The 10,319-nt window shown below is 38.2% G+C and overlaps 1 protein-coding gene across 1 annotated transcript in view; it reads right to left on the reverse strand.

Annotated features, from left to right (window-relative positions):
• Nucleotides 1-211: 211 nt before the first annotated feature.
• LOC106000693 (vomeronasal type-2 receptor 116-like) overlaps nt 212-10,319 on the reverse strand; it is a 58,333-nt gene continuing 48,225 nt past the window's right edge. Inside the window, exons 5-7 of the mRNA XM_013035981.1 lie at nt 3,697-3,924; nt 2,618-2,741; nt 212-1,134 (exon numbers count right to left, since the gene is read on the reverse strand). Coding sequence (XP_012891435.1) covers nt 212-1,134; nt 2,618-2,741; nt 3,697-3,924 — 1,275 coding nt within the window. The remainder of the gene's footprint in view (nt 1,135-2,617; nt 2,742-3,696; nt 3,925-10,319) is intronic.

Here is a 10,319-nt window from a genome sequence, read left to right on the forward strand (position 1 = left end):
AAGCCTTGATTAAATTAGAAGAAAAAAATTTAAAAAGAATTCCAATTTAAATAGTGATCAACACCACTTGTGACTACAAATCCTACAAAACTACACAATAGGTACTAACATATTGAAATTTAAAAATCTATAATATTTATTACAAGAAGGGGAAATTACTGTGGATTTAACAATCAGAGCTTCTAAATAATAATCAAAAATGTGTTTAATCTTAATAATGCTTGTTTCTCCTACCATGTTTTTTATCCCTGAAACCATGCAGAGAATTTCTATTTGGCATTGCCAAGATGATGTAGCACTTTGGAGCAAAAATGCAGGCCAGGAGCCCTGCCCCAGAGGACAAGATGGAGAAGACCTCCACAGCCACCATGACCTTCCCTTTGGCACTGTGGTAGACAGGCAGGAAGGTGATCCACACACTGCAGAACACCAGCATGCTGAAGGTCAGGAACTTGGCTTCATTAAAGGTGTCAGGTAGGTTCCTGGCCAGAAAAGCCACAGTGAAGCTGGCCAGGGCCAGGAATCCCAGGTATCCCAGGACACAGTAGAAGGCGGTGAGAGAGCCCTTGTTGCACAGGATGATGATATGACCATGTTCAGAGTGTACATCTGTGTCAACGAAGGGAGGAGAGGCTTCCAGCCAGAGTCCACAGAGTGTTACTTGGATGAGGGTGCAGATGGGGATGATGAATTTAGGAGCACCTGATACAAGCAGCCACCTTATTTTTCTCCCTGGAGAAATGGCCTTGAAGGCCAGAACCACAGTCACTGTTTTGGCCAATACTGTGGAAACAGCCACAGTGAACACAACCCCAAATGTGATCTGCTGCAGGATGCATGTGACTGCGTTGGGTCGGCCAAGAAAGAGCAAAGAACAGAGGAAACAGAAGATGAGAGAGATGAGCAAGTTGTAGCTGAGAGCCCTGTTATTGGCCTTAACAATGGCAGTGTCTTTGTATTTCAAAAACATCCCAAGAACAACAACAGTGAGCATAGAGAAGCAAAAAGCTATGCAGGCCAGAGCCATGCCTAAGGGATCTCCAAAAGTCAGGAAAGTTGCAACTCTCAGGAGGCACTTAGTCCTATGTGTGTTGGCATACTGATGATCTTCACACCTTACACAATGCTCCATATCTGTTAAGAAGTGTACACTATGGTTAGTTATTGTTATGAATTTGGTTAGTTTTTGTTATGAATTTCTTTCCTTCACACAATTTAGGAAAATTTTCATTTACAGGTAATTCTAAAATTTCAGCATTTACTATCATAAAATTATTTGCAATAACTAGTATATGTCTAATAGAAGTAGAAAAGATCAAAAGCTATATACATATGACCATATAAGATTATGTAAAGTGAAATAAACCCCAAGACAGGGATACAAGTAGTTTATTCTTTCTTGCTATTGCTTTTAACATATTTATAATGTACTATGTAATTGTTTTTGTTACTTTTGTATGTTCCTGCCCAATGGTATAATCCTTTTTTTGCATTGTATTTGATTCTGGTGCTCTGCATCTTTTATATACACTTTTCTGTTTTGGAGAGGAAAAGGGGAAAAACAAAACACTTAAAAAGGGATACAGGTCGACCCATTGTAATAATGAGATGTACAAGACACTATGTTGAAAACGAACTTTACAACTTCTGCTGGGGGTGTGGGGTGGTAGAGGGCAGGATTTGAGGAGGTGGAAAGGAAGGAATCCTAGGGGAAAATCAAAGGAGAAGGCAACAATTCTACATAGGAAATGTACTCATTACCTTACTCATGTAACTATAACCCCTCTGTACAGTATTTTTACAATGAAAAACATGTAAAAATAAATGTATGTGTTCTTTTCTAAACTGTTTCCCATTCCCACGTTCTTCTTCATTTGGGTTTTTTTATTCAACGTTTTACTTCCTTCAGTAACTATCACATGTATTGATAATATGACAGTTGGAATATTGTAATATCAAAGCAACAAGGTTCTACAGTTACACTCTTAGTAACAGAATTGTGCACAGTTCTGCAATCCTATTGATAATTGTAATCATATAGATTACAGATTTCTGCATGTCTCTATAAAACATTCACTTATCCCCATGGTTCCTTAAGCTTGAATTGATTGCATTTTGATTGTGTCACCTGCTCACCTGTTAAACAGTGGGAATGGAGTGACCACTCTTGGACACTCTAAAGTCATGCTTACTTCTTAAACTAACTCCACCTTTCTGGGCACTTGCCTCATGCTAAGACTAGTTCTGGGCACTGAGAAATAAAGATATGCAAGATCTCTTTTTTGTATAGGTAAAGTTTAACCTTTAAGATGAACATTGTCCTTAATAAGACATTTTTAATTTCAGATTAGAGTTTATACTTGTCCTAATGATTAGTGATAAGAAGGATTTATTGAGATTACATTCACTGAAATGGACTAGAAAATATTACTGAATATGTAATCCAAAGCCATGACATTATATTTCAACTAGTAATACCACACTTGTCAAAATGAAATTATGATCAGAGAGAAGGAAAACAGGCACTGTAATCCCAATATACAACATTGGCTGGACTTGTTTGGATAGAGGAATTCTAAGGAGAGATGAACAGTTACTTCATAATTCATGGACTTACTTGTCCCATTAGCAATCTCATTCTCTGGGCAAGGGGTACAATCAAAGCAACAGGCAGCCTTTCCCTCCTGAGGAGATTTCCTGAATCCAGGATCACAGCTCTCACTGCAGACAGAGTGAGGAGTCTGAGGAAAATCAATGATGTGTCAGAAACTGTTCAGACTTACACCTCACATTTCACAAAGTCCATTGTTTTAATTAATGGATTAGTAAACATAAGGTTACTAGCAGGTGAGTGTAGTTGATTAAATATATTCTATTATAGAGCCCATATTCCATGATTCACAAAGACATATGGGCTACAACCTTGATTTCTAGCCTGTTGAGTTATTGCAAAGAATGAGATCTTTAAAAGGAGGAAAGTAGTGGTGAGAAAGTAATTTCTAGTGTACATCCCTATGGGATTTTCCTGAGTTCAGGTCATTATATCTTGTCTCCTATTCATTTGTGACATTCAAAAGAGAAGAAGGAAGACCTCCTTTTTATAGTGTTGTGGGAACCCCAGGCCCATGGTATCTTCTGCTTTGTTTGCCAGTGGCTGTGAGGTGGGAATATTCTCAGAGGTACCTTCACGGATGGTACTTTCATCAAAGATTGGTAAGTAGCAGATCAACTAACCCTTGAATAAACCACCTCAGAAGGGAGCAAAATAAAATTTTAAACCACATATATGACTCCTCAGGTACTTTATCACAAAGCTAGAAATCCACTGAGCAAAATTTAACTTATAGCCTATGACAATATTTGAAATCAACATTGAAAAACCCAATTTATTGTTTTGATTCTGGGGCTTGAACTCAAGATCTGGGCACTGGATTTTGGCTGTTCTTGCTTTTTTAAGGTTAGCAATCTACTACTTGAGTCACAGTTATACTCCAGATTTTTTGTGGTTAATTGGAGGTCACAGTCCCACAGATTACCCTGTGTAGGCTGACATTTAACCATGTTATTCACATCCCAGCTATCTTAGTAACTATGATTATGGGAGAAAATTGCTGGAACTCAGGCAGGTATACATTTGAAGAGAGACCTTTGCTTATTTGTGTATTATTAAAATTATTAGGATTGGATCCAACCCACCTCTGTAGTTTCAATGGCCCACTCTACCATATTTTCAGACAAAGACAGTTGATTGCCATGTGGAGCATAGGGAGAAAACTTTCCTACTTTAACAGCAAGTTCCAGCCCTTCGGGAAAATTCCAAATGTTCAGAATGTCATACTCTGGTTCCAATTTCCTCTTCTCATCCAAAATCACTTGATCTCCACTGGGATTTTGAAACTGGATGCTCTTTAGTAAAGGGTTCAACTAAAAGAGAGACATCATCTTATGGTGAAGTACATCCCAAAGTTAAGAGAGAAAACCTGAACTAAGAAAAGCTACCAATTGGGTAGTTCTGGTAAGATGGCAGAAGGGAAGCTGGAGACTAAACAAGCTTTTGCATAGAAAGCAGTTTTAGTATTCCAGTAAACAATCCAAAGACAAAGAATCACACCAAGTGTGCCATAGCAGAACAGAGATTTAGGCCAGAAAGGGAAAATCCAGGCAAGGAGACAGATCTGAGCACTTGCCGCTGCTGTGGCGACGGTGGCTGTGGTGGCCAGAGCCACCATATCTGCAACACAGAGAGTCTGGGATGAAGGAGACAGATGTGGCAGATGAGCAGATTCTACTCAACACCAGCAAGAACCCACAAGGAGCAGACATCTTCATCCTGCAGTTCACAGACCAGAGATGACCAAGGAACCAAGACTCGACATGAGTAGAAGCCAGACCTCCTCACACCTTCTCAGTGAACAGAGGAGGGAAGGCTACCCCTCCCCCCCCGACTACCAGAGATCTCCATCTTTGAAGGCCCAGCTAAGCTGCTAGCTCCAACTAGGGCCTTGGAAGAAAACTAGAGTCATTTAGCAGGTCACAAGAACCTAATCTGACCTACCAGACTCAGCTCCACACAGGGAAATGTCACCCAGGTCAGGCCACTAATCCCAGGAGTGGCTTTCTTCACTGGGTAAACAGAGCCAGTGGCTGCCTGTCCCTTTAGCAGCCTTGACAATCAATTGAAATTCAGTAAACAGAAACCCTGAGAATGGCTCCAGGCTGGGCTCTGTGAGTCTCTCACAATCTAGCCTCTCAGGGAAAAGCTACTGTTTTTTGAAAGGTCTCAACTCTACCCAGATCCTAGCCTCATCACAGCATCTCCAAACTTGAGGAAACAGCCATCTCTCTCTTTTGTGATACTCAAAGCAGATCTCCCTCCCATTGAACTAGCCTGGGAAGAGGATCACAAAATCCTGGGTAAAGAAGAGCATTTTTCTACCTGCTCAAACAAACTGACTTAGGAAACCAACGAAGCCACAAGAAAATCAAACACCACAAGCAGACCAGAGACTCCAACAAGAGGCTGTTTATGGACACAAGGGAAATACAGGATCTTCAAACCCCTCCCCCAAAAAATTAAAGACCTTATTTTTTGGTAACTTTCATAAAAAAAATTTTTCCTAAAACTTTTTTTTAATTTTTAAATTTTACGTTTAAAAAAATGTTTTCTAGTAACTTTTATCTTTCTTCTTCTTATAATTTTTATTTTAGGGTTATATGTGCGTGTACATTTTTCTTTCTTTTTTGAAATTTTTTAATTTTTTAATTTTTTAAGTTTTTTTAGCTTTACTGAACTTCTGATCTTTTTTTGTCTTTCTTTCTCATCCTTTGCACCTTTTCTTCTCTTTTGTTCTTCTTTGTGTGACTTAATTGCTGTTCTGCACATCCTCAGATATACCCATAGTCAATTATTAGACCTTATCCCCCATTGTGTACATACTTAATACAGAGACTTATTACTCAATTCAAAACCTCTTAGACTTAAATTCCTTAATAGCAGTACTACCTCTTTATACCTATATAATATTTTAAGCATTTTTATTTTTTAGTTTTCCACGTATCCTTTATATCCCTCTCCTTCACTCATTATATCCACGCTCTTCTCTGAATATTTCGTTTTCATTCTGCATTATTTTTAAGGATTGCACTTTTTAATTTTTAATTTTTGCTTTTCTATTTTTTCTTGTCTCTTTTTTCTCTTTCTTCTTTTTTTCTCTCTACTTTCATCCTATCCAACCTTTTTCCCCACTTTGAGATTAGGACTTAGTTAACTCTCCTGAGACTTCCCACATCTCTCTATTCCTATTTTTACCCCAATCTCTCCCTAAACCTAATAATTTCTGGTTTGTCAAATTCTTTGTTGCAGTTCGTAGCCCATTAATATATAGTTGTTTGATGTTGAATAGATATATCCGTTGAACTACGTTGCATCTGCAGACTTTTGACTATGCAACTACAGACTTTGGTTGATGCTTGCCTTAAGTTAGTGTTCTAGCACAAAACTGGTGTTACTTTCATATCAAAAGGGCAGAGTAAGCCTGAAAAACACAAGAAAAATGGCATGTCTGGGTATCTCAACTCTCACTCATGATAATCAGGGGACAGAATGGATAATGAATAATCAAGAGGAGAGTTCCCAAATAGCTCTACAAACACTGCTGGTAAACATGGTAAATGAAAAGATTGAAAACATACAAAGGACTCTGTATGAGCATGATAGGGAGAGAGGGGAGGCAAACCAAAGGTCAATACAGGAAAATTTTGAAATCCTATGAAGGACTGTGCATGAGCGTGATAGGGAGACAGAGGAGGCAAACCAAAGTTTAATACAGGAATATAATGAACGTGAGGAAGCTACTCAAAAACTGATACAGGAATTGTGTGAGCGGCTTGAGAACACTCAAATAGAAAGGCAAGAATGGCGTGAGCAGGCTGAGAGCACTCAAAGAGACACTACAGGAATGGCATGAATGTGAGGAAGCTAAGAAAAGAGTAATACAGGAATTGAGAGAGCAGGATGAGAATACACAAAGTACACTAAAGGGATTCATGGAATCCATTAACAAAGAGCTGAAGGAAGTCAGGGAGACCACAAAGGGAATGCTGAATGGAACCCAACAGAAGGAATGGGAGTCCAAGGAAACCATAACCAATCAACTAAGTGATTTGAGAATAAACACTGAACACCAAATGAAGGAAGTAAAAAAAGTCAACACAAGATCTAAAACAAAGAATTTGAAGCCATCAAAGCCGACCAATTAGAAGGAAAAGAAATAAAAACCAAAGTAGAAAGTCTTGACAGCAGGATAGACTATGCAGAAGATCGAACCTTGGGGATTGAAGACAGCCTAGAGATTATAGAGAAAGTATATACAACCATCCAAGACAAGTACAAGAAATATGATAGATCTATTCAACACTTGGAATACACCATCAGAAGGCCTAATCTGGGGATAACGGGTATAGAGGAGCACATAGAAACAGAAGTGAATGGTCTAGGCAATTTAACACAATCCTAGCAAAGAACTTCCCAAACATGCAAAAAGATAGGCCTATTCCGATACAAGGAACTTTTAAAACTCCAAATAGGCCAGACCAGAATAGGACATCCCACTGTCACATTATAATCCACACAGGATCAATTTAGACCAAGGAAAACACTCTTAAAGCTGTCAAGGAGAAAAGATTAATCACCTATAAAGGGAAAGCAAATAGAATCATCTCAGATTTCACAGCAGAGACAATCAAAGCAAGAAGAACCTGCAATGATGTATGCCATGCCCTAAAGACAAACAACTATCAACCAAGAATACTGTACCCAGCTATACTCTCCTTTATAACTGAAGGTCAAATAAAAACCTTCCATAGCAAGGAAAAAATTGAAACAATATATCTCCACAAAACCAGCCCTACAAAAGATTCTTAAAGATGTCCTAAACATAGAAAACCAACAAGGCCACAATAAAGGCCAAGAAACTGCACCCAAACTGAGGATCCAAGAACCATAGGAAGAACCCAGGAGGTGCAGCACCCAAGAAGGTGGATTAAGTGACAGGAACTCCCAAATACCTCTCAGTCCTATCTCTAACATTAATGGACTTAACTCTCCAATTAAGTGACATAGAGTGTCTAGTTGGATTAAAAAGCCAGATCCTTCTATCGGTTGCCTTCAGGAGTCACATCTTGCCCATAAAAACAAACACATTTTCAATGTGAAAGGCTGAAACAAAATCTACCAAGCAAATGGCCCCCATAAACAGGCAGGAGTTGCAATCCTAACATCAGATAAAATAGACTTCAAATTAAAATTTCTGAGAAGAGATAAAGAAGGTTGCTACACACTAATTAAGGGATCTCTCCTTCAGGAGGATATTACAATTCTAAATATCTATCCGCCAAACAATGGCACACACAAATTTATCCAAGAAATACTACATTCCCTCAAATCCCACAAAGATCCAAAGACATTAATTTTGGGGATTTAACACACCACATTCCCAACAAGATAGATCAACTCGGCAAAACTCAACAGAGAAACAGCAAATCTATACAACTGCATAGATCAACAAGATTTAACAGACATCTACAAAATATTTCACCCAGAAGCATCAGAATACACGTTTTTCTCAGCAGTCCATATAACATTTTCCAAAATACACCACATTTTAGGTCACAAAGCAAACTTGTCCAAATTCAGAAACATTGAATTTATACCTTGCATTCTCTCAGACCACAAGGGAATAAAATTAGAACTCAACACCCAAAGCTACCAAAGAAAGTCCGGAAACACATGGAGGCTGAACAAGACACTGCTGAATCACGAGTGGATCATGGAAGAGATTAGAAAGGAAATTCAAATGTTCATGCTATTCAACAAAAATGAACACACAAATTACCAGCTCCTCTGGGACACAGCAAAGGCAGTACTCAGAGGCAAGTTTATAAATATTAGTTCCCACATCAACAAATTGGAGAGATCTGAAACCAACAATTTAATGAGACATCTGAACCTCTTTGAAAAAGCGCAGCAAGATAAACCCCAATCCAGTAGTTGAAAAGTAATAATTAAAATTAAATCAGAGATGGATTAGAATCCAAAAAAACTATAGAAAAAATCAACAAAACAAAGAGTTGGTACTTTGAAAAAATTAACAAAATTGACAGACCCTTAGCAAATCTTATCAGAAAAAGAAGAGAACACACCCAAATAAATAAACTCAGAGATGAGAATGGAAACATTACCACAGAAACAACCAAAATTCAGATCATTGTAAGGGAATATTCTCAAAACTTTATGCTAATAAGTTTGAGAACTTGCAGAAATGGACATTTTCCTAGCAAATATTGACATGCCAAAACTAAACCAAGATGAGTTAAAACAGCTTAACAGGCCCATATCAAGCATCGAAATAGAAACAGCAATAAGAGACTTCCCAGCTAAGAAAATCCCAGGACCAGGTGGTTTTACAGTGGAATTCTACAAGGACTTCAAAGCAGAGCTCACACCAATACTCCTCCAAATCTTCAATAAAATTGAAAGAGAAAGTTCACTACCAAAAACATTCTATGAAGACATCATCACCCTCATCCCAAAACCAGGCAGGGACTCATCAAAGAAAGAGAACTATAGACCTATTTCTTTGATGAACATTGATGCAAAATTTCTCAACAAAATTTTGGCCAATCGACTACAATAATCCATCAAAAAATAATACACCCCGATCAATCAGGATTCATTTCAGGGATGCAAAGCTGGTTCAATATACGCAAATCAATTAATATAATTCATCACATCAACAGGAGCAAAAATAAGAACCAAGTGGTTATCTCAATAGATGCAGAAAAAGCATTTGACCAGATCCAACACCCCTTTATGATGAAGGTCTTGGAAAAATTATTAATCCATGGAACATTCCTCAATACAATAAAGGCTGTATATGATAAATCTACAGCCAGCATTATACTTAATGGTGAAAAACTAAAGACATTTCCTCTTAACTCTGGAACAAGACAAGGATGTCCACTCTCACCACTTCTCTTCAATGTAGTATTCAATCTAGTATTCAATCTCCTTGGCTCAGGCCGAAATTTTCTTAATAGAGTCCCGGAAACACAACAAATCAAAGAAAGGCTGGACAAATGGGATTGCATGAAGTTGCAGAGCTTCTGCATGGCAAAAGGCATAGCTTGCAAGATCAATAGAAAGCCCATGGATTGGGAGAAGTTCTTCACTAGCCATACAAGGACAAGGGTCTCATATCTAAAATATGCTAGGAACTCAAAAAATTAAATCTCCCAACAACAAATCCTCAAAGAAACAACTGTCCAATAAATCAGTGGGCTAAAGACTTAAAGAGAAACTTCTCTGAAGTGGAAAGAAGGATGGCCAATGGACACATGAAGAAGTACTCAACCTCCTTAGCCATAAATGAAATGCAAATCAAAAAAATATTGAGATACCACCTTACTCCAATTACAATGGCTAAAATCAAGAACTCTAAAAACTACAGATCTTGGAGGGGATGTGGACAGAAAGGAATCTTACTGCATTGTTGGTGGGAGTGTAAACTTGTTCAACCAATTTGGAAAGTAGTATGGAGGTTCCTCAAAAGACCCAGCAATCCCACTTTTGGGCTTTTACCCAACAGTTTACAAACAAGACCACACTAAAGCTACCAGCACAACTATGTTTATTGCAGCATTATTTACCATATCTAAGATCTGGAACCAACCCAGATGCCCCTCAGTAGATGAATGGATCAAGAAAATGTGGTATATATACACAATGGAATTCTATGCCTCCATCAGAAAGAATGACATTG

The sequence above is a fragment of the Dipodomys ordii genome, unplaced genomic scaffold (genome assembly GCF_000151885.1).
Source record: "Dipodomys ordii isolate 6190 unplaced genomic scaffold, Dord_2.0 Scaffold235, whole genome shotgun sequence".
NCBI lineage: Eukaryota > Metazoa > Chordata > Mammalia > Rodentia > Heteromyidae > Dipodomys > Dipodomys ordii.